The following is a 25115-nucleotide window of genomic DNA, read 5'->3' as shown; positions in this document are numbered from 1 at the left end:
ACATCACTGAATGTGTATAAGAATACATGGATTGTGAGAAGCAGAAAATGCCACTAACTTCTAAGACTGAACTTTGGAAATGTGGAAAATGCCCCTTTGGATTTCTTTGAAAAAATAAACCAAGTTTCCAGAGAGGAATGGAAGCTGTAATAAAGGACTGGAAAAATCATGTTATTATTATCTGGGCATTTTATGTTAGAGCGATATCAGCAAATGACTTAGTGAATATACTCTAAAAATCTCAAAGAAATAACAGTGAAAGAGCAGACGTTCAGTGGGCTGGACTGAACGTCTTCCTGTATCTGCTGGAGTTTTGTGTACTGCTGGGACAGTGGGCAGGACATCTTCTGATGTGTGATTTACAGCCTTCTATGTATGGGATGATTTAACTGACAATAACATATGGTCTTAGCACAAAAACAGTGGGAACTTCAGAATGTGTTCAAATTTAGACAAGTAAAGATGTTGCACAAACAAACAGCTCAGATTTAGACTGTATTTGCGTCACTGAGTCAATATGGTGAATTCAGTGGACTCTTCTGCTTACTTGGATAATGTCATGCTCAGTTGACACTATATATTTACTGCTCTCCCAGGTATTGCATTATATTAAAATAATCTAGGAAATATATACTACTGTACAAAAGTTAACCCCAACCCCCCACCCCCTTTCTTTTACTCAAATAGTGTAGTGGTAAATACCTCTGCCTTCTATACTGTAGACTGGAGTTCAATTCCCTGTTCGTTCAAGGACCCTATGCTATACCAATAAGAGTCCTTAGGTAAGACTCCTAACACTACCTTCACCCAGCTGTATAAAAAAAGATGATCAAATTGTATGTCAATCTGGATAAGAGTGTCTACCAAATGCCATAAATGTACTCAATTTCAAGTCCAAACAGACATTAACTAAAAGTTATTAATTTTTCAGTGTTAGAAAATGGATATATATATTTATCAGACAATTACACAACATTAAGTATAAAATCAAATACATGTACAAGTACTCTTTGCCTATTGCCAAATCTTCCACTCTTCTAATCTTAAAACTCCCAACAAAAGCTTCTCTCAAAGTTCTCATTGACATTCCACTGTGAGAAGACAACTCAGTGCTATGGGTCTAAAAGGATATGCAGCTGTCAAGAATCATTTGCATTGTGAGAAGCAGAAAATGTAACTTTTAAGTCTGAACTTTTGAGGTGGAAAAACATCCATGCAGATTTCTTTGAAAAGCTAAGAGCATGTCTCCTGAAAAGAATGGAAACTCTAATAGAGGCTAAAGGTAGACTTGACAGCTGTTTTGAATGGAAATTAATAAATGAATGGGTGGCCTATGACTTTCTCTGGAGCAGTGCCATAAATGAACACCTTTAGTTTCCTCAAGAAAATTTCCCTAAAGATGTTTTTTCAAAGAGCAGAAACCAATTAATTCAGGTTCTACAGGAAAGTAAAAGTGGTTCTTCTATGGCATCATTCCAAAGAAACTTTTGGCACCTTTTCTTTTTAAGAATGTAGAGATAAAGCTAAATTGATTGAAACAGGAATGATTACCTGTGATTAATGCCCAATTTTATGTGGCCGTCTTTTCAGCAGACAAAGTGATTCTCAACATTTGGTAAGTCATACATATATGCAGGTTGGGTTGATAGCATGGGCTTAACACCATTGACTGACATTCAGGTTAGGTCAATAAGAGGATGTTAGCTTTACCACAGTGTCATGTAATACAACCTTCAGAGGGTGCCATCTTGCCATCTGCTGCCTTGCAAAGGTAAGTGACAAAGGAAAAACGCTTTTTTCCACTATCTTGTCTCCACTGTTACAATTTACATGTTTGGAATGAGACCCATGCTTGCGAGATCGTGCTTGAGGACATATAATATGTAATAAAAATATCTTTAGGGATATGCTGAGTAGAATGTGTATCTGGGTGTCTTCTTGATTGTCTCCTTGAGTTGCCAGTACAGAAGGGGGATGGGGAAGAGGACAGGCAGAGCAGCAGTGGTCTGTACCTTCCCAAAGCTGGGCCGGCTGACCGTGGCAGATTGCAGGCTGCGATGTGAGTAATGCGCTTTACGCTGTTTTAACAGCTGACTACCCCAGAGGCCTGAGGTGAGAGGCGCATGTGATGGGCACAGAGCAGAGCCAGGACACAGGACAGGCTGCCATGTGCCAGTGTACAGTGACAGATCCCTGACTGGGGCGCGGGCTGGAGCAGGAGGGCACGGACAGGATGCCACGCTCTGGATAACAAACTGCACACGGCTCTACTGTGCTATATATCATCTGCACATTCTGCCATGCCATATGAAGCCACCGAGGATGGCACGAGTCAACATGAGCATAAAATAGGGTAAGAAAAAGTGAAGTCACTTGTGTTCCAAACCTAGATCTAGTGCTGGACGAAAGACGGTCTATTACAGTATACCAGTTTTGGTGTCACAGAACAGTTTTTAGTTTTAGGAATATTGATGAATAACAAAAGCTTGATTAACTGCAATGTGTGTATTTCGATGGGTGCTTCAGAGTGACATTACAGTCCCTTCAAAACAAGGTACACTATATATCCAAAGGCTTCCAGACACTTTTTCTACTTAATGAATTCAGCAATGTTAAAGTGCACCTATTGCTGATACAGCTGCTCACCTGTGCTTGCATAGAAAAGCACTGCTACTGGAATGGGATGCCCTACAGCTGCACATGGGCCTATGCTCACCATGCCCAATGTCAAGCATTGAGAGTTTGATGCTTGATGATGCAATGATGCAACATTAGTACCGGACCTCTTGTGTTTAACTGCACTCAAATTCTCACAGCGATTTTCTATCTAGTGTAAAGCCTTCCCAGAAGAGTAGAGACTGTTACTGCAGCAAGCCTCTGTCTATTTGTCTATTAGTACTCTGAAATTTCAGAAGAAATGTTGGATAAACAGGTATCTTCAAACTTTCAAACATATACTGTATATCAGACATGTAAGAGGTTCTTTTAGCATAGAGTAGCATTAGTTATTGAACTTTATTAATGCAGATATCTCTTGACAATGCTATATTTTGAAAATACGTTCATAGTTAATGTGATCACTTCCATTCAGCACTACACCCAAAGGCTGCTCATATATATATATATATATATATATATATATATATATATATAACATCAAAGGACTTAACAGTGTGATATAGAACAAAACATGGTCTTCAATAACAGCATTGTTGTTTCATCTTTGCTGTTATATCAATGAGTATACTGTAGTATGGCTTAGTATACATTTGCACATCGTTCACTTTAGACAGATTATGAAGCTGCTACACTACACTAGTCTGCTAGAGTATCCTTAAACCACCATTCACTGAAAGACTTTTAGGGAACCAAAGGTGGCATTTCTTCAAAGAACCATTTTGGCAAGAGTGTAGCTGTGAAGGGAAGCACTGTTTAAGCTGTAGTTGTAGTCATAAAAGAGTGACTTTAAAGAGTTAGCGATCTGCTCACCTGCTAGTCTGGGTCAGCTCTTCCAGTTTTGAACCCAGAGTGCGACACTCCTCCTTTAGCTTCACTATGAGGCCATTCTGAGAGCTCAGCAAGGCATCCATTTCTGCAACTGTGAGACAATGAGGTACAATATGAACAACAGAGTGAATGTATGCCCAAAATAACAAAATACAAGCTTTCTTAGTCTTTTTTTTCTGTCAAACAACAAAGTAACTCATGTTTGCAAGTGTCCTCTCTGCACCTGTAATCACTGCTATGAATGCTATTCATTGTGTGAGGAGAAAACAAAACACATCTTGTAAGGAGTTCAGAGCAAGCTTCATGTTTGAGCTCCATGCAGTGTTGGGCTTGTTGTCCTTGATTGTTTTCTGCTTAAGGAGTGACTCTGCCTTTTGAAAGTCTGAGGATGGAAAGCTTTGATAAGTCTTTGAAACCTCGTATGCTGTTGTTCCAAGCATATGTCCGCTTCAGTGGTGCGGTTTTGGAGTCACTGGTATTCTACACAGTTTACTGTTCTGTCCCTATGCAAATCATGAAGGATTTCTGTCTTTGATGTCACCTCAATGGATTCATAATATGTTTCAGCTATTTGCTCTTCTCTGAATTACTGCTTGGTGCTATTAAAGATATCGTTACGATGTTCTGTAATTCAGGAGATTTTGTTCTCTAATCAGACAAACAGTAAAACATGCTGGCATTTAACAGAATTATTTATCCTAGTGGTCTCATCAATTGATCGTGATTGTGGGCTTAGGATCAGTTCACAAAATTCACAAAGTGGGAATATGCTTTATCTTTATACATTTACAAACTGTATCAGACAAAATAGGTTGGTCAATGTCTATATTTGAGCTTACTGTATTTTTATGTCAGGAGTAATTTTTTTTAAGACAATTTGTTTTTTTGCACTGTTTTTTTTTTTTTTTTTAGGTGTTTATTGGATAGTTTCTTTGTAATTTGGTCACATGATTTGTGACTTCATTCACTGAAGGTGGTCTTGTGTGACAAACATTTGTAGTCTTTCTGCATGACATTTCTTTATTAAAGATCTTGCTTAAACTTTTTTTTTTGAGTAGCATGTGGGATTTTGATTTTGTATGGCCTAAGCGCCTTTTCTCTGTTCTCAGTTCAGAAGGACAATGCGTTGTGATTTCTGATTCATGCTGACATTAAAAAGTAGAGGTTAAAGTCAAACAGAAACCTCTCAAGCAAGAGTGAAACAGCCACAACCCAAATAAATATTTTTTGTTTGTTTGTTTTACATCAACATTTAAAATGATTTTCTATTATTTGCCTCACAATGTTATCAGTTCTCAGTGCAGCAGGTCACTCCATAACTGCATAATCACATTATATCAGGGAGAGCAAAGGCTTGGGCTTCACCACAGCTTCCTCATTACTGTACATCACATAATGCAAGAACATAGAGGCCTTCAGCAATATGGCTAAATCTGTGTATGAGCGGCCAAAGGCCATGGGGCACTTTAGTAGAAATCAGTTCATAACATAAGTGAGCCTAATGGTGGAACAAATAATATATACATATTCCTATGGTGATGAAGAGTCTCATTACATTTTTCTGAGCATATCATGGATTATAGCAAGTACACTGACCAACTGCATATTGTTACAAAGCATAACTAGTTACCTGGGTTACTTGCTTGTAAAATCATTTGATGTTTTTTAAAGGGAAATGGCACCATTTTTCCTAGATTTCTACACAATTCCACCTGTGAGTCGTAAATAAAGAGAAATGTACTGCATTTCTTTACAGTGGTGGTGATAGCAACATGGGGTTCCAATGTGTACAACTATTCAAAACATCAGTGAATCTACACTTGTCTTCTTGAGTTTTACACGTAAGGATGAAAATGAAAAAAATAGACGTAAATCTGAAAAGAAAAAAAAACCCAAAACTTTGTTAACAACTTTGCCTCACAATGCCCTACTTAAACCTGTTCACAATGAACAGAGAAAAAAACAAAAGAAACTGTTTTTATGCCAAAATATTCTCAAAATTATTGTAAAATAATGTCTCAGGTATCAGGAAGCATATCATAAATATTTCGTGCCAAAGCTTTCTGTGAGTTTTCAGAGGCAACATGTCTGGTTTCTATCATGACCACTGCGAACAATTCTGACTCTAACCACTGACGTTATTTACGTCTTAGCATATAAGTTACACAATTATTTTGAAATTCCCTTTTAAATGTGAAACCATTGGTTCTTTGTTAATATCAACCCATCAAACCTTATAAAAACTAAATATCATGAAAATGTCTCCAAGTATCTTTGATACTGTATTTTTGCCATATCGCCCGTCGCTTCTGCAAAGGCTCCCAACAGCTTGTGCGTATAATTTGCATGCATGATCAAGAATTCGTATGGGTAACCATATTTCCATGTTGAGCTCAATATTTATGAATTACTACATTGGAATGAGCTTTGAATTAAGCAAGAAAACCATGGTTATTTCATGAATAAAGGGACAGATTTTTGAATTGGATTACGGAGAGTGGAAGCCCTGATGGACGAAAGTGCCATCTCTAATTTTTCACACAGTATTTGGGTTTAGGCTTCATTTTTACCTCACGTAGGCCTATTTTACTGAACTATGTAATAATAAACTAATTATTCATTCAAGCCATATAAGACACATTGCAATACAAAACTATTCTATATTCACTCTTTTGACTTCCTCAACACAGACACATTATGGTACATTATGAGAAGAATCTGTCTTATAAACAATCCTTATTTGAAAGTACAGGTAGACTTACTGATATCCATGCATACCATCTACTACTATTACAACTGAATATAGGATCATCAGAGTGCGCAAATCAAACATTTCTATAAAGACTTATAAGCACATCATGGATGTTTGCAGCTGAAATTCTTAACGGTATGACAGTAAGGAGGCGTGACAGAGGGAGAGAGTGGTGAGAGGTAGTGAAAAAGATGAGCTGCAGTTTCATATCAACTCAAAAAGTTGAGATGGCTGAAAAAAGTTCACCAAAGGAATCTTAATGAGTTGCTGGTCTTTGAAAACGGCTGGGCCTGCGTAGGCCACAGAGGAAAGGGAAAAAAAATCATGCACACACACAAAAAGATAAAAAGACAAACAAACTGGAGTCAAAACAAACAGGGGACCGAGTTAAAAAAAAAGGCATGATTTAGAGGCGATTCTGTCTTAAACAACTACTAAAAAAAACAGTCCGTTTTGGAGAGATAGACAGGGCGAATAGGGGAGGGAGCAGGGAGGGAAAAAAATAATTAGCTTGTGAGAGTGGCCATTATATGCTTAGAGAGGGAAGTGGTCCGTGGTATTAAAGGACTAATTCCATAAGCCCAGAGAGCTTCCTGCTGAGCCTCTGATGCCATTTCTCTTTAGACAACATGTGTGCTGCACAGCCGCGCCAAAAAGAAGCCCTTTGTTTTCCCCGCGCTTTGTTCTGGCAATCAGCATGCCTCAAGTTTCTCGAAACACAGGTAAATAAACTCGCTGATCCAGATGGTGCAACAGATGTGAGAGCAGCACTCTGAAATCAACAGACAGTGGGCAGCGCTGCCCACTTCCCCCACCTCCCCCCTCCCCCGCACATTTTTAAACGCTAACTAATACGTGGCGCCGACGCTCCGGAGTGCCGAGCATCTGCTCCCTTCGGCCAGCCAAAGGTTACAGGTGTTCCTGATGCCGTCCCACGCAGCGTGGCACGGGCCGCCAGCGGGGTGGGGGAGGGGGGGGGGGAGGCGGTTGTTTTGGCAAGGGGCAGCGCACCGGCCGACACCCACCACTATGCTCGTGCTGCGCTTCCATTTGCTGGAGTGTGTGTGTCAGCTCGCGCTCGCGCCGCTGCGCCTGGAAGGTCAGCGCGGCCATGTCCTCCGCACAACAGCGCTCCGCTGCCTCCTTCTCCTGCCTGCAGAGAGACAGAGAGAGAGCGAGAGAGAGAGAGAGAAGCAGATGCATCACAAGCTGTATAATATTCTCACTCCCATAAATGCATACATTACGTATTAGCATCATAGCAGTTACTTAATCATTCATAATGGATAATAAGCCTTAAGAGTAGTAATAACTTAATACTGAACCTACAGTGTAACCTCTTTAAAGGGCCTGTATGTGGGAGCATACTTCAGTTCCTCACTCTCATAACTACACACATTACATACAAACTAAATATAAGTCAATGAGTAATTCATCTGGGTTACCATATCCTGCCTTAAGATAATGACTGGACAACGAAGCCCAGAGTTTAAAGGGTTAAGGAAACTGACCTGAAACACAAATGAACCGCAACAAAACATGCAACACATGTGGAAGAGTCTGACAGTGTGCACACAGACACACTCATACCAGCCAGTTAAGTTACTTAACTGTTCGAAAACAACGCCAACTTCCATTAGCAATACAAAGTCAGACTAAATGTCATTGTGATCTGCGGAACTGTCATCAAACCTCTCAAAAGCGAAGCATCTAAGCTTCTCTCTTTAAGACATAACTGTGGCCAACGAAGGACAGACGCTGAAAGGCGGGGGAAAAAAAAGGAAAAAAAAAAAAAAAAACAAGAAACAAACCGCACAAAGTCAAAGTGCATTAATTAACAGCAAAGCCCAAAACTTTTCTCGCACACTGGGTTTGGAACGTAGCTGGAGAAGTGACCGTCTCTGCAGGCCTGCTGTCGTCTGGAGTGTGAAGGCGCTCCGCCCGCGAGAGCTGTGAGAGAGAGAGAGCAGGGGAAAGCGGTGGGCCCCCGCTGTGCTTGAACAGCGGCCTAAAACACCATCCACACCAGCGCTCAGCAGGGGCTCACAAAGGCCTCGCAGCCAGCCATTTGTTACCGCGGCTTTCCAGGGGGCCCAGCCACTCGCCGGGGTGCGGGGGCGGTGGAGGGAGGGGGGGGTGTTTGTCGACCAATTAGCATGAGACAGACCGCCAGAAAGTTCCGACGAACACTTCGGGGGGAGAAAAGTTGGCTGGCGAGCCTTACAGAGCGAGTGTCTGGACACCAGAGAGTGAGAGGTGCACCATTGTTGGGCATTGTCAGCTAATGGCTTAGAGTGCAGTACAGGTGAGATGACAGCGTACGCTACCTACCTGAAGCTGCTTGCTTTATGTTCAGAGAGAGTAAATGGGTCTCATATATACATCTCTCTCTGCTTATTTACATTCATTATCATCTGTTAATATATTCTATATGAAGGTTCTGAGTTCAGCATGAAAGCCAGTGACACAGATGTCTAACATGCCGTGAATTGTGTTTATGTTTCTGATGAAGAATGTAAACAGTATGTAAAGTTAATCTAGGCTATTTAGCACTACATTTCAGTCGTACAATTTGGCTCTCTCTATTAAATATGACTTTTACTTGGACAAAATATTCCAAAAATGCTCATAGCTGCCATCTTCGTTTACCCAATAAGTTAACTTTTCACTCAAGCTCTAGTTGATGCATCCTCAAGCCAACTGACACCAACTGGCAATAAGCAGAGCAGGAAGCATACGCGTGCGTGAAGAGCCGCAGGCCGATAGGCTTCACTATTCCGCACCACCTGCAACAAGGACACGTGGCACAGGAGTAAACCACTGAAGAAATCACCACATAACAAACTCATCCCAATAACACCTGTACACCCCTAAAATGCTGGAGTAGCGATGTACTGATATACGTATTTTTAGGTTCAATGTAATTGTTTTTTTTCCAAGGTCAACACTCAATTTGATATTTTATGAGTTCAAAATGTCTTGAACCTACAAAGCTGCAATCATATACTACACTGATCATTTCAGTTCAGGGAAATATGGATTTTATATCAACACAAAAGACTGCAAAGTAGCATAAGTAAAAAGTATAATTAGAAGTGTACCATAAGTAAATTTAAGTGTGTTTAAAACTCAAATACTTAAAAAGCACCATCATTTCATTTCAGCTTTCTTGTGCAAAGTTTAAGGAAACCTGAACATAAAGTGAAGGTTCCAAGAAAAACGCTAACATTGGTACCTTTACGTTATTGAAAGTTATTTTATTTGGGTCTATTTGTGTCCAGAGTCATGCTACCACATGCTTTTTTAACTCAATGGCTATTCACCTTTTTATACGCTTTTGAATCCCGCTCTATAGAGCACCCTTAATATTTCTGTGTCTATTATCCCACCAGTAGCACTCTATGCTTGTACTTTTCTGAACATAACTAAGTTACCGTTTGTGTTTTTAGTCCCACATCGGAATCAACTGATTACTGTAATGTTTTAAACAATGATTTTTATTGCGACATTCTGACCTGACATTAACAATCAACTTCATAACTGAAATAAGTGAAATTACCTGAAATTAAAACAACATAAATCACAGTAAAATCACCTACACCCTCATGAAATAAGAGAGGGCTACAGCTATTTTTAATAACATTTGGTTTAGTGTTTTGTTGTGACAACCATTATTGGATTTTATTAACAAGTCTGTTTACCAAATATTGCCATGAAATGAAGGAAATGTTAAGATACAATCAGTCAAACATAGTTTGCACAATATTAATAGTGAATGTTTTGTAAAATGGCCATTTTAGGATACGTTTTCAAATCCGTGGAATGTTTTGTTTTTAATGAGTGTTCAGTGGAATCAGTGTCATTTTACTCTCTTTTCCACAGGAAAACATATGTTGTACCTAATGATGTAAAACTGTTTAGCAACATTTAATTAAAACACTGGGGCACTAAATGTGGAAAGATAAAAATTCTAAACAGTTACTACTGTTGCTGCTGTTAAAATTTTAAAGACATTCTTAAAGGTAACTTTGCAGATTTGTGCTCACTGAAATAACCAAATATGATCAAAAGACCAGAGTTCTCTGCCTACAGTGGCTTACTCCTATAGCCGTTAAGAGGTGTGGTTTGGTGCGGTGAACTCGGGCCAGGCAGAGGCCACCTCATACACCCTGTGGTGCCCATGTTCTGCAGCGGGTCAGTGTGTGCTCTGCGTGTGTTTACTCACTGACAGTAATGATGTGAGCGAGGCCTAGTGTCCTGCGGTCGGGAGGTGGATTTGGGTCGGCCGGGTGCGCCTTTTCAGGAGCAGCGTGGATCGCCCCGAACCGGCTCCGTGGCTGGGTGCTGCTGAGGGGAGAGGGCCGGGGGCTGCCTAAGTGGGCACTATTCAAGCTGTTGCCCATTTGATTTGGAATACCACAGACCGCTCGAGCGCAGAGTTTGCAGCACCCTGCGGTGCACCGTGATCCCACGCCAGAAATGACCAAATGCTACCGTTCCTAAAATGTGCACAAATTGGAGTCAGCCGGTTGGCTTCATCAGCGCTCAACAGTACACGAGCAGACTTGCCACCGTTTGTATGGTAATACATGTGCAATGGAAACTTTACAAAGTACAGCTTGCACCGTGTGGCAGGAGAAAAACTTACTCAAAGCGACTGCACAATATGACTTCTTCCCTGAATGTCTTTAAGCTGATCATTGTCCTGTAAGATTGATCAAATTTAAAGGTCAAAAGGATTTTGATTGTGATTCAAGTGAATTCAGGCAAAGAACCTGGACTTTCTAGTGAGGGGAACAGAAGTTGTCATGTTAATTCATTTAAGCTACAGGACCCAGAAGGAAACATTCCTTCTAAAAACTAAACATATTGCAGATGTTCATTAGAGATGCATTGTGATTATATTAGTATACTATAAAAAAGACTTAATTTCATACACAGTTGATGAATTTAGCACATAAGTTCTAAGGCAAAGCATTTAATTTTATATATTTGTTTTTTTGCAAAATTCAAAAATCAATGAATTTCATACACAATAAGCAATATGATCAATTACATCAAATTGTACTTTTTCTTCTTGGTCATATAGATATGTCCCAGTAAAACTCAATATAGGTCCTAGTGGCACACTCATGTCCTCCCCAAGGTCTACATGACACACACGCACACGCATACACACACACGCACACACATGCACACACACATTCTCACACACCCCAAACCTCAGATGTTTTACAGCATTTATTGAACGGCAGTTAGCGTCAATCACGCTTCTCATCCATTTCCCACTGATACACACACCCCCCTTCCCCCTGAAAAACACAGAGATGAAAGAGTCCAACCTGCCCCCCCAGTCTGCTTCACAGTCACTCACTCACTCACACACACACACACACACACACACACACACACACACACACACACACACACACACACACACACACACACGCACTCACACACTATTTACTCTATATCCTAACTGCTCCTAATGCTGCTCCTATCAGCCCTACTATCCACCTCCTTCATCTATCCTCTCTCTCTCTCTCTCTCTCTCTCTCTCTCTCTCTCCGCATGCTCCCCCCCCCGTTTGCTGTTCCCTCCCACCCTTTTTCCTTTAACTAAACTGGCTCTGGCTTCCTCCATCTGGTCCCCTTTCCTTCAGCAGCCCCGCACCTGTTCACACCTCCTCTCCTGTTGGACCGCATTGAACATTTCCTCCGCTGCCAGGGCTATTCTGGCACCCGCAACCTCTCTGTCATTCAATCCATCTGTCAGAAGTGAACTTTGTTTACCACCAGCTTCTGCTTTCTTCTTCAAGAAACGCAAAGCCCCCTCAAGGTCAGCGGCAAAACGAATTGCAGTTGCCACCGATTTACAAACAACTCCCTCCCTCGCTCAAAAGACCCCCCTCCATCAGAGCACAAAATACGTTACTAATGCTCCATTCTGTAGTGGGAAACATTCTTTTTCAAACTTTCCAGTTTTCATTTTTGTGGGTATGTGTCTCTTTAAGAAACTCACAGGGAGCTGGGGAACATAAGATGTTGAAGTATGTTCTATTAGCATTAACGTGAGGAGCGCCAATCTACGGCAGGAGAAGCCTAATATCAAACTTTCCTCATTTTCATCTGCTATATGTTGAAAATGTAGTCCTTCATAAGAACCTGGAGTGTTAAGGAAAGTCACAGGTAGCAGCCTGTGTCGAGAGCAAAATGAAGTTCAACACATTGAAAGTCAACAAACTTCCGAAGCATTGTGTCTTCGGAAGAGGAGTCAAAGCAGGTGGCCGGCACAGGACTAAAGGTGCGAAGAGGGGATGAGCGAGTGAGAGAATGAGAAAGACAGAGCGTTCTCCCAGGATGAAACAACCCGTGCCAGAGACGCTGCTGACGTTCCTGCTCTGGGCATGCGACACATGGCCGGAGCTGCAGGCCGACCTGCAGGGGCCTGCGCCAGACCCCCCACCTGATCCACCTCTCCACGTTGCCTTCATCACCAAACACGTCCACCCCAAAGCCCTACACACCCATGGTACGGAATCAAACCCGGGCAGAAAAAAGCGGCGCAGCCACTGAGGAGCATAACAAACGCTGCTTTTAACCCAACAGGGTGTCAGGCTGGCGGGGCTGGAGGTTGCGCCCAGCCCTTCCGCTCCGCTCCCTCGTGATGGGCTTTTGTGAGGGGACGCTCGCTTTGTGATGGACTCCTTCTGCCATCTGGAGAGTGGTGGAGAGGAAAGAGAGGGAGTCCAGGAAAAAGGAGAGAGAGAGAGAGCAAGAAAAAAAGAGCTGTCCCACATGATGAGAGCCACTGGCCACTGGGCCTTTGATGTACTGTACATATGTGCGTGAGACGAGGGGGCTCAGTAATGCCTCACAAAGAACTGGGCCGTATGAAGTATTCAAACGTTTAGGAGAGTATGGCAAACGACAATGGATTCAACAGCATCAAATGTTATGTGGCTGCAGACATAAACAACTCCAGCTTTTCATGTCTGCAGCCACGCAAGTCTCTTTGATAAAGTCGGTTCAAGAAAATCATTTAATATGCTCGCTTATTTTACCATTAAGTACCATTAAAAGCGACGGCTTCCACACTTTAACTCAAACAGAAATAGAGCTAGAGAACTTCTGTATTTACTCAAGTAAAATTTTACCAATGGGGATTTCCTGTTTCGCTCAAGTACAGGATTTTTTACTTTGTCCACCAGTGGTATTGCATTAAACATTTAGAACGTCATAACAAATGACAGTGTACACCATTACAAAGATATACACCAATGAATTCCATAGCTTCAAATGTGACCAGTATAACACCATTATACCAGCATAACACTATACCAAATAAATCCAAAGGCATGGCAAAAAGCAGTGAATTCAAGTATGACGAGGGCTGGTTATTGTTCAAAATGATATTTGATATTTATACCAATACTGACACCTTGAGTTGAACATCAGCAGAAGTAGATTAGGATATGGATCATCACTCACCAGATTGATTTGATACTCAGGTGTACTGAACTAATTTACTCAGTACCATAAATGTACTGAATGTCAGTACCTAGCCCTAACAAGGACAGTGCTGTATTATATCAAATGTTTAAAAGGGAAAAAAAGAATTAACTGTGTCTACTATAACTCTAGTACGTTCAACAGTCATTTTCAAAGTAAAAAGAATTAAATACAACCTCTGCATGTTTTTAAAAACATTTTTCTGCAGTTACTTTATATTTAACTTATAAAAAAGAAAAAATTAACAGTGATTTGCGCAAATGTTCCCACACCCTGCCATTATAGTCTCAGAACTTAATTAACTTGTTAGGCCTTAACAGGGTCAAGGAATTTATTATGCTCTGACATTATGAACAGCTGAACATTTCTAAGGACCGTTCTTGACTTTCCAAACCAATCCTAACAACTTGTTAGGCCTTAACAGAGTTAGGATTGGTTTGGAAAGTCAAGAACAGTCCTTAGAAATTGTCAGCTGATCATAATGTCAGAGCATAATAAATTCCCTGACCCTTCAAACCTTATTAGAGAATTCTATGGCACATCAGTCACTTTTATAACCAATGTCGGTTGCACCTTGCACTTTGCTCTGTGAATTTATTTATTGGCTGTTAGAAAAATCTACTGCACTGCTCCATCTACAGATAGTTCTTTACCTTGTACAGAAAGTCTTTATACCCTTATATATTTTCTATTGTTCTGTGTTTGATGGATGTCGAATATGTTTCCTACTGTATTGCGCTGTTGCTGCTGGATGCCTAAAGTTCCTTCGGGATCAATACAGTATCTGTCTGTCTGTCTGTCTGTCTGTCTGTCTATCTATCAACACTAAACAACCATGGGCTTCTCTAAGCAGCTGGCTAAGATCTTAAAATGAAGCTTATTGCTTATAAGTTGGGAGAGGTTATAAAAGGACATCAAAGTTCTTCCAGCTCCCAATTTCCATTGTCCAAAAAAATCATTAAAAATGGAAGTTAAGGGAAACTGGAAGTCAGTGCAAGATCTGAAAGACCAAGAAATTACAACTGGTCATGTACTGAACAGAGAAGTAAAGCAACACCCCCATATGACAGCAAGAGACCTGTATGGAGGTGTAACTGACACAGGATTGAGAATGCACTGTTCTACTGTGCAGTGTTGCTTACATTAACATGATCTGCATGAAAATTTCATCAGGAGGAAACCTCACCTGAAGTATGTCTGAAGTACGCAAAGTAACATCATAATGAGCCAGAGGCATTTTGAAAAAAAAACTGCTGTGGACTGATGAAGTAAAAATGGAACTCTTTGACCTCAAGCACCAAAGGTACGTTTGAAGACTAAAGGAGCAGCATTTGATGAAAAGAGCACCCTGCCAACAGTTAAGTATGGGGGTGGATCTATTATGCTTTCTTTGGCTTGTGAGGCAGCCAGTGGCACAGGACACACTGCACAGGCAGACAGAAGAATAGTTTTCAGTTAAATATCAGCAAATTCTGGAAGCAAATTTGATACAGTCAGTCAAGAAACATAAGCTGAAAAGAGGCTGACATCTAAAACAGGATAAGGATCCATGCAGAAGCTTAAAATGGCCCTAACAGTCCCGTCAATTAAGCTTCATTGCTTCATTGCTCAATCTGCATTATAAAACAATGTTTCAGGCATCAGGCAGTGTATTCATAATCATATGATGCAATAACTTTCTATAATATAGCTATTAGAGATATTAAATGCTTCAGACATCTGGTTCCTATCACCACCTCTGTGGACTACATTTCCATTTACGGCATTTGGCTGACGCTCTTATCCAGAGCGACTTTGAATTTGATCATTTTACACAGGCAGGCCAAGGTGGTGTTAGGAGTCTTGCCCAAGGACCCTTATTGGTATAGTGTAGGGTGTTTGCCCAGGTGGGGATTGAACCCCAGTCTACAGTGTCGAAGGCAGAGGTGTTAAACACTACACTAACCAACCACTATTCTGATGTGGTACTCTAGCATTGAGCATTTCATATTAAATCACACTAAATGACTTTCTTTACATCTTTAACATTTAATTATGGAGAAATCCTGAGAAAATTGGTGGAAGTTCCCTTTAAGTAAACATATCATAGTTGATATGTACTTGATGTGTACATTTGTTCAAATCTGTGTTTGCTAGCCATGTTCTGGCTAGTTCCTTCTCAAAAGTAGCTAAAACTATGGAACTATGGAAGCAATCACTACTGAAACATCTGGTGCAGTTTTGGAACAGCTGTGACTGTTTTGGTAGTTACAAAATGGAACAAAAAATATGATGGAATAAAATATAAAAATATAAGGGATAAGGTCACTCAAAGGAAATACATTTTAGTCTAAAGTCTAAAATGTGTTTTCAACTCTGATTTTGAGCCAGTTCGGTCCACAGAGAAAACTAAACCCAAAGTAAAGATTCTTGGGTTTGGGCATAAGCAACAGGCACTGATAAATCATAGTGAAGTATAACAGGCCCAAGAATGGGCCTCAGTCTCCAATGTCTAAGTTTTTTTTCTTCAATTCTTGATAAACGTTCCAAGAAAAAGTCTGTCAGATTCATGACGTGTTCTTAAACCACAGAACTGTTCACCTTTGTGCTCGAGTGTGTGTAGATTCTGTTCTCACCCAAGAACTAATCCCAAATAAGAAAACATTGGTAAATGTCAGAATCTTCATGAAAACTGTATAAGTGGGTTTTAAGAAGAAATTTCTTATTAAGAACATTTGGTAAATGAGGCCCATTGTTTACTCCAGTTTCCTTTCACCCACTCTTTTTTCTGACTGCAAACATTTTTTAACAAATCTTTTTATCCTTCCAGGTAAATGTCAACTGGACTTTGACATTAAATCTATGGTCTACCTTAAAGCAAAACTTATGGAGACCAAGAAAAGGGTGTCATGGACAGAGAAATGGGAAGGAGAGCAACCCAGCTTCCAGAAACAGTAAGTAGGCCACTTTCTCTGGGCAGAGCTGGCCCAAGTGAGAACAGTTGCACCCGACAGATTTGCCTTCACTTTGCCTGGGGACTCGCAACATTCTGCCCTATACCAGTGCGCCTGTCGGAGAGATGGGCCACAGCACTCAAGCACTTTTTATGGCACTCCTTCCACATCAAAGTCATTAATAGGACCAATAAACTGATAAATAAACCAATAAAAGAACAATCAGCAAACCGTACACTACAAGATGTTTTATTAGTATGTGTTGAGCACTGACAATTTATTATACACCTAGAAAGGAAACAAGACTAATAAATGGCCCCATTTCTAGTAGATGCTATCCAGGTAGAATACATGCTGTTATATACTGTATAGTCTGTATATATTGTATAGCTAAAGCATGTAAAATGAGGATACTGTGACTTATCTGCTAAAAAGTATCCAAGGTCAATTATTACTCATAGTTGGACATTTTTGTCTGTAGTTATAAAAAAAATCACAACTTGTATATTAAACAACTTTTTAAAGTTTTTAGAATAATATAAACAACAGTACAACATGTAATCCTTACTGCTTACGATAACATATTTTTATAGAGACCACCAACCACAAAATTTTGTCATGACTACATATGTGCCCTAAAGCAAATGTAACATGATGCATTCTGTTATTGACAGATTAGGGGAATACTGGCACTGTGTGAGGAAAATCAGATTCAGGCCCCCATTCTCTGGTGTATACTACACGCTCCCGATACATGGCCGCAAATGAACAGCACACATGTAATTGCCCTGAACTTGGTTGGGGCATTAAATAATGGAGTAAATGGCTGGCAAATGAGTTGAGGTCTTGCTCAGTTGAGGGGCATAGCCTCTGGCATTGCATCTGGTCTTATAGGCCAGCAGAGAAGCATGATGCATGGAAGAGAAAGAGGGGAAATCACCACTAATACATGAAAGCAATACACAAAGTGAAACAGGAAATGCAGTTCATTGCAGAATCTATTAATAAGATGTATGGCTAAACAAACAAATGTAAAGGGCATATATAGCCATATGAAAAAAAAAAGTAAAAGTAAAAACCCAAATTTAAAAATAGTTTTTTCTGCAACTTCTAGTGTACAATATCTATGATATTTGCTAAGTTTAACATTTGGGAAAAACAAAACATAGAATGTGGCCTGTATAAAACTATGGCACTTTTTGTGTCCCCCCCAACACGTAAAAGACAGCACATAAACAGTAACTGTACATTATCGTAGAGGATGTGCACTTATTTTGGCCATGTGCGCCCAAACTCTGCATAGAACCGAAGACTGTTACACTCACACTGTGAAAGAAAATGGTTTAACATTACATCTTCGGGGCTATAAAAGTCTTCATTAGATTAAATCAGACCATCATTATTTATAACACATACACATACATACATACATTTACACACACATGCATACATACATAGAGCTTTGCCATATGTTGTCTCTATTGATGTCAGCAAGTTCAGGCTGTCCAGAACTGTTCTTGTTTATCAAGACAATTTTCTTGTAATCATTTCATGTCGCTTTAGACAAAGGGTTGATTTTAAAATGTCACATAACTAGTTGACATCAAAATGATATACAGTCTGAAATTCAGAGAGCACCTTTCACCCGTTAAAAATACCATTAAACACAAGTTATTATTTTTTTCAACACCAGGGAAAATGTAGAAAATGCATATTTAATAGAAAACTACATGGGAGCTTCAACAACTAAATAGAGTAGATTTTTCTGTATTTAGTGTATCCATCCTTTGCCTTCAGTCTTATGCCCAGTTTCTCTTATGTTCAGTTTTAAGTGATCTCATTAAATGGATTGGATTCTGACCTGATGTGACAAATCCACATTTTGTACTGTTTTAGTTACAGTTGCTAATGTTGTTAATGATGATGTTAAGGTAACGACCCACTATTCAGTAGCCTGCTTGTCATGCACTGCATTTGTACCTTATTAAGTTTGAAAGAAAAAAAGTAGGATCAGAAATTTCTCTGGACTAAAGTCATTTTCAAACTGTGGGCCAGGGTCCCCAGTAGGCCATGGTGGTACTGCTAGATGACAGTGATGTCAGTCATTATGTATTCAAAACTTTAAAACTTCAGTAAAACATATGACATTTTAATTCATATATATCATTTTAAATATAATAAATATTATTGTCATCATTTACAAAAGTAAAACATTAAATATACCTAAATATTTAGGTCGAGCTCAGTGATTGGTCTGGCAAAAAACATGACTGATGTAACCGACATATGTTTTTATTTTTAACAAAAGTCAATTTAAAACATTACTGCTTCTGTTCATACAGCATTTATGAATAAATGGCTATAAAATTTTGATTTTTTTTTTGGTGCTTGTTATGTTGCATTGATTATATGGTCAACTGAAATTTGATGGGATACATTGATTATTGTGTTATATAAAAGTATCTCAGTGTTAAGATCATATTAACTGGTAGAAAGAGCGGTCTCCTCAGTGGGATCCTCACTCTACCCTTCAAGAATCATCATAGAGCTACAACGCAAAACCTAGCTCAGGCTGGGAAAATCTTCCTGTGGGCCGCAAAGGTTTTTCTAATTGGTTCTGTGGGCCGTGAGCTGCAAAAAGAACCCCTGAACAATAAAGTTTAGTAGTCCGTTAAAAGGCGGGACTTGTGCTGAATGCTTGTACAGAACTTGCACATTTGTTTGAAATGCAACATCCCTAGACCTAAAAACTTGAGTCAACCTCAGTCAAGGCCACTAAAGGCCATGTACTACCACATTCCATGAGGTTAACAATGACAGAAGACAAAAGCTCTGGTCCTACAAGATGACTAGAAAGAGGAAGAGGAGGAGGAGAAGGGGGCCAGCAGCCCTGCCGGCGAGGCGTGAAGATGTAGCAAGGTCTCATCCCAGGCCAACGGGCACACCACTGTCAACATCATGGCGCTCGGTGGGCGGCTCGCCGGCACTCTCCCGCCTGGCCGGCAGCGGTCCCAGCTGCCCCATCCGTTACTGTCTGATTAGTTCTGCTAAGCAGCCCCTCCTCTTCCAGCCCCACCGCCATCTGCTCCCCCAACAAGATGGCTGCCTCCCAGAACCGCGCGCAACCGCCCTCCTACCTGCCAGTGCCCGCGCCCACGCTCGCCCCAAAGCGCTAACATGGCTCCTCACGGCTGGCGGCCGCCCCCCTTTCCCCAATCACCCTTTATTGTTTTCCACTCTTCACTACAATGACCACTACTTTTGCGGGAGGTGCAGGGCTCTGTTGTTTTGTTTCCTGTCGGATGGTACATGCACCCCCTGCCGACTTGGTCTACAGCAGTTTGGTGGTGCGGCAGAACCTTGTGCATGGCGGCAGACCTCGCGCACGGCGGCAGCCTCCCTCTGGCGTAGAGCTGCATCTGCTCGCTCTTTTATTCATTTTCCGATTCTCGCCCTTTCGGGGTATTGTGGTCCACACCTCCTCCTCCTCCCCACAAGTGCTCATGTCAGACTGAGGAAAGGCAAAGAAGCATGCAAAAGTTTAATGGAATTCTGGGGTGAGATGAGCGACTTTTTAACGCCAACACTGCAGTGGGTCTTTACGACCTCTAGGAACAAGAACGTCATCTGAGTCAATGACACTGGAGGTAAAAAAATAAAAAATAAGAGGCCTCATCATCACTGAGGTTCAGCTGCATTCAAAATGCTATGGGAAGACTTGTACTGTCCCTCTTTAGATCCTCCATTGTGGTTTTGCACATACTGTCCATCCAACAACCTGACTTTTAAAGAGTTTCATGTATTCTATCAATTGTGATGAACCATAGACACATTTAGTTCTAAAGCAGAGCAAACAATGTTTTCAATTAGAGTTTTGAAACAAGAGTTCATAAAATAAACCAGTTTTTCAAAAGCTTTATGTAAAAGAGGCACATTGCTCTGAAAGCTGGTCCAAAGCTTAAAGCAAACACAAAAGCTTCACTGATATAAGAGCAGTAGTGTAGGAGGATGCACTGCTCATGTTCACAGTGAACTCTTGAGCTTCAAGGCAGAGGTTGGCCTAAACCAGTCCATACACACACAGACCGTAATGAGGTATCAAATGCCGCCTTTGTGACACAGCCATTCACTCTTTCTTCAGTAATTCCTTTTCATACTGGCTGCTTGAGCCAGAGACTCAAAGCAGATTGGCCTCATAAACATCTTTTTGCTCCCGTAAACAAGCTTTTAGCTCCTGTAATTTCATTTTCCGGAGCGTAGGGCTGAATGGTGTCTTCCTTGCTCTAAACAGCCAGCATTCGTTGATGCAGTATGCAGGTTTGCTGTGCACAGAAGGCTGGGTTTGCTCTAGTTCAGACAGTGGTCATTAATATTTCCTAGCTTGATATGTGTGTTTACCCCTGAAGGTTCTCCTTTTCAGACTGTGATGATGTTATCGTTGGATCAGAACTTTGGACTCGGCTGCCAGTGTTGTTTTCTTGGCCGTTTGGTCGTTAAAATGGATGCTACGATTCTCATGGACGGAGTGGGAGGGAGGCAGGCGAGGCCTCTGTCCCTGTCCAAACCTTGGCGAACTCCAGCAAACACAGTGCCGCAGCAGTGTGGGGAATTTGTCGAGGTGGCAAATCAGATGGCTAGAGCCGCAGCAAAAGTACACAGCTCTCTGCCTCGCACTGTTTTGTTGTTTTATTTAGTTTTTTTCCTTTATGCCCTATGGGGTGTGCAGAATGTTGGGAGAGTGGGGGGGATGTGTAAGTAATAAGGGGGTGGGGGGACAAAAAGGCATGAGCAAACAAAAAACAAACAAACAAATGGAATAAAGTCTGGGCTGAAAGCCGTCAGAAGGCGGCGAACAGAGCGGGGGGATTAGGACGAATCCTGGGCTGCCCACCGCACAGCTGGCTGATGATCCGTTGCTGGAGCCGCCGGCCCTGCCTGTTTCCCCAAACACGCGCTGGGGGGATCGGGGGGGCTGGGGAGAGGGCCCAAAAAAAGTGCGAGAAAGAGAAAGAAAGAGACAGAGAACAGAGAGAATGAGTGAAAACACAGAGAGAGTAAGAGCTAAAGAGAGACAGAGTGAGAGAACAGAGACAGAAATAAAGAGAGAGGAAAGACAGAGTAGAATGAAAGAGAGAACACAGAGACAGGGAAAAAAGAACAGAGAGAGAGAGAGAGAGAGAGAGAGAGAGAGAGAGAGAGAGAGAGAGAGAGAGAGAGAAACAAAAAACAAAACTGCTTCATGTGCGTCCGTTTGAGGCAGCTGTGATCATTCAGGCTGTGAGATGAGAATGGAGAGAGAGGAGAATCAAAGGGCAGCTTCAGAGGCCCAGCTCACATGCCCGCCCACCGGTCATTTCCTCTGGATGGCACACAGAGATGTCCCCATCACAAAGCCACCGCTGCTCCCGGGCTACCAGCGGGGCGGCCGACGTGCCTCTGCCTTACAGGGGATACAGCTGATCCGTGCATGTGTGTGCGTGTGTGTGCACGATGTGTGTGCGCGGAGTTGGTACAAGGCAAGCAAAAGCTGGGAAAGACACAGCTTAGCCCCAAGGAAGAGAGAGAGAATGGACAGATGTCTACTGCATCTGTGCACTGTGGCTGGCTCAGAGAACCTGCCTCGGCAGTGCACATCCACACACACACACACACACTGTTCAGCAGCTAAAAAGCTCTGCACTGCCAATGGCCAGACCGGTCAGCGGCTTAACCTCTGTGATCTTCAGCAGGCCATTTTGTTGCCTGAGCGAAAGTGAGTAAAGAGCGTTTAAAGGACAGAGTCCTCTGCCTCAACAGTGCCTCTGCACTGCCTACCTGCTGACCAAACCTCAATCCAGCACTCATTAATAATTCACACTATGGAATGCACAATAATATCAGAATTGTATCAGTATCAGCAGATGTTTGCTTAAAAAATATTAGAATTGGACATTCAAGCTGAAGGTATTATTGCACTCTTAAAAAACAGAATGTTTAGGTGATCCTGAGCTGCTTGCTAAAATATCTGTATTTATTCATCTCACTGCATTTGTAACTCTACTGAACAAAAATGTTAGATTTCTCTGTAATTCTGATCTAGATAGATTTAGCCCCAATTTCTAAATTTTATAAATCTTTATGTATCAGTATTAGTATATATATGTCCATAAAATATCAGATACCAACAATGGCCTGCTATTCCCATATTGGTACATCTCTAATCCACATTGTAGAGCTGCTCATACCAATCAATGCCATTTTAAGTGTTTTTTTTAAAGTCGTTTTCCTATTTGTTAACAATTTCTACTTTCAAAAGTCTGCTGAAGACTGTGCGATGACAGCGATCTTATATGTTTATTGCATGTCAGACTGCACAACATGCTGTTAAATTTAATGGCAGACTGTGACGTCATCTATGCTTCATGTCAGGTTATAGAATGAAGATTTTCTAGCAATAGATCTGCGATGCATGACAATGTGGACATTCTGCTTCACAGTTCACTCTATCTGAACGCTGGGCCATGCTAGCGTACCTAAGCTAACATATATATTTTTAGTTATAAAGTTTCCTTCTTCATCTTTGTGCTTTTTTGTTATCGTGACATAAACTTGACAGTGTAATTCTACGTTAATTTCAGTCAAAATAGGTCAAACCAGTTTTTACCCAGAGTTACACCATATATAATGGGTAAAAACTGGTTTGATCTAATTTGATTGAAATTTAATGTTCTTTAATCTTGAATAGATTTTAATCTCTGATTATGCAGTAAATGCTCAGCACAATCACGTATTTCACAATACTAGGCATATTTTGCCACACAAATGAACATGAATCTTCCATGTTCCTAATAACATTGACATTTTCTTTTATTTCTAAACTATCCTTAAAAGCACATATCTTACAAAATATGTTACAAAATGGTTTAAAACACCTAAAATTTTTGATTGCTGCTTTGAGTTGCACAAATATACTCACAAATATTTGTGATTTTTTTTTCTTCAATATAAACTTAAGTCTTTAATATGCTGACATGGTATGTAAGTATGCAGAACTAAAGATTTTACTATCAACAGATAACTACTGCTTTACACTTTCACTACAGAAATATCAGACTTCAAATTTACATGATTATATTACCATACGTAAAGAATATGAAATTCACATGCAGATACCACACCTACAACACAGCATATGTGCCTACTAATCAACACAAATAATGGATGCTGAGTCTAGAAGAAGTGTGTAGTCAAGTACACAACGACTTTACCAAATGTAAACAAATAGCCCAAATTATTCACTAATGTTTCCTGAACAGCATGGCTCTTCATAATGCCTCATAAACAATACATGACTGCGCTGTAATACTCTGCCTCCTCTCTCTGGTGAACAGATGCTGTCCCTCCTCTGCAGCTGTGCAGCTCTGTCTCAGATGCTGCAAGAAGCATGTTACCTCCACAGGGACACGACCCAGCATGCCATCCAAACCCACTGAGGCTGCCACATCGCCTCGCTTTACTGCCGCAGAATGGAACATTCTCAGAGAGATCGAAGAGGAGAATGCCTCACTGTGAGTCACCATAGGACAGGTGTTGGGTGTGTAAATGCACTGGGTCAAGGAGAAGCAACTTTGACTATAAAGTAAATAAAGGGCAATTTTCTTCAGTACAATACCATTAGTTGCCCAAAGAAGAGATCCTGGGTCCTGGAGAGCCAGTGTCCAGCACAGTCTGGTGACTTTTCTGCTCAAACACACCTACACAACTTACTGCCGAGTTGAATCAAGCTTAATCAGATCGTGTTGGACTAAGGCTTTACAAGCCCCAAGCTTGAGACTTCTGTACTTCAAAAACTAAATGTTTCTAAATGGTTCTTGGCTTGGAAGTACAGTATTAATTCAAACTTTGAATTAGAATAGAACATTATTATGTCAGAGTTCTTTAACTTTCTTTAAAGAAAGGTTTTTTTCACACATCTCATGTACAAAAATAGTCGTTTATCCCTTTAATTCTGAACAAAAAGGCATCTGTGTTGTTGTCACACTTCCTTCAATATTTAAAGAACATGATCCAACCAAGCTGTATATTTTTAGGGCTGTCAAAGTTGGTGCATTAATAACTTGTTAATGCCATTTTAATAATGTGTTGAAGTAATAAATTATGAACACCACAAATCTTTCTGCATGTTTACCATATGTTGTTATGACCTCTTGTACACAAACAGGTTTTAATAGCTTTTAAAGCAATCCCTTCAGCAGACTATGCTGGAAAATTCTCACAAAAGACCAGTGGATAAGTCAATGTGCAGCAAACTAACAAAGGCAAAAGCAAAGCACCAGTTACCCCCAAAAGCCTCCACTGTAACAAAAATCCACAAGTTGCATGAACATGAGCACCAGCGAGAGGCTACAATCACAGAGGAGTTAAAACCACTGG

General features: G+C 40.8%; 1 protein-coding gene and 1 long non-coding RNA gene across 5 annotated transcripts in view; one reads left to right on the top strand and one right to left on the bottom strand.

Annotated features, from left to right (window-relative positions):
• sdccag8 (SHH signaling and ciliogenesis regulator sdccag8) overlaps window positions 1-25115 on the bottom strand; it is a 92472-nt gene that overhangs the window by 50505 nt on the left and 16852 nt on the right. For all 4 annotated transcript variants that reach the window (XM_037538770.1, XM_017690557.2, XM_037538769.1 and 1 more), the window contains exons 15-16: window positions 7285-7412; window positions 3490-3598 (exon numbers count right to left, since the gene is read on the bottom strand). In XM_037538770.1, the coding sequence (XP_037394667.1) occupies window positions 3490-3598; window positions 7285-7412 (237 nt within the window). The remainder of the gene's footprint in view (window positions 1-3489; window positions 3599-7284; window positions 7413-25115) is intronic.
• LOC119263506 lies at window positions 1967-24209 on the top strand. The gene is made up of 3 exons (XR_005130316.1): window positions 1967-2353; window positions 16580-16703; window positions 24074-24209. It is a non-coding gene; the product is annotated as an uncharacterized LOC119263506 (long non-coding RNA).

The sequence above is a fragment of the Pygocentrus nattereri genome, chromosome 5, assembly GCF_015220715.1.
Source record: "Pygocentrus nattereri isolate fPygNat1 chromosome 5, fPygNat1.pri, whole genome shotgun sequence".
NCBI lineage: Eukaryota > Metazoa > Chordata > Actinopteri > Characiformes > Serrasalmidae > Pygocentrus > Pygocentrus nattereri.
The sequence above is the reverse complement of the archived record's forward strand: the minus strand, read 5'-3'. Positions and strand labels throughout refer to the sequence as shown.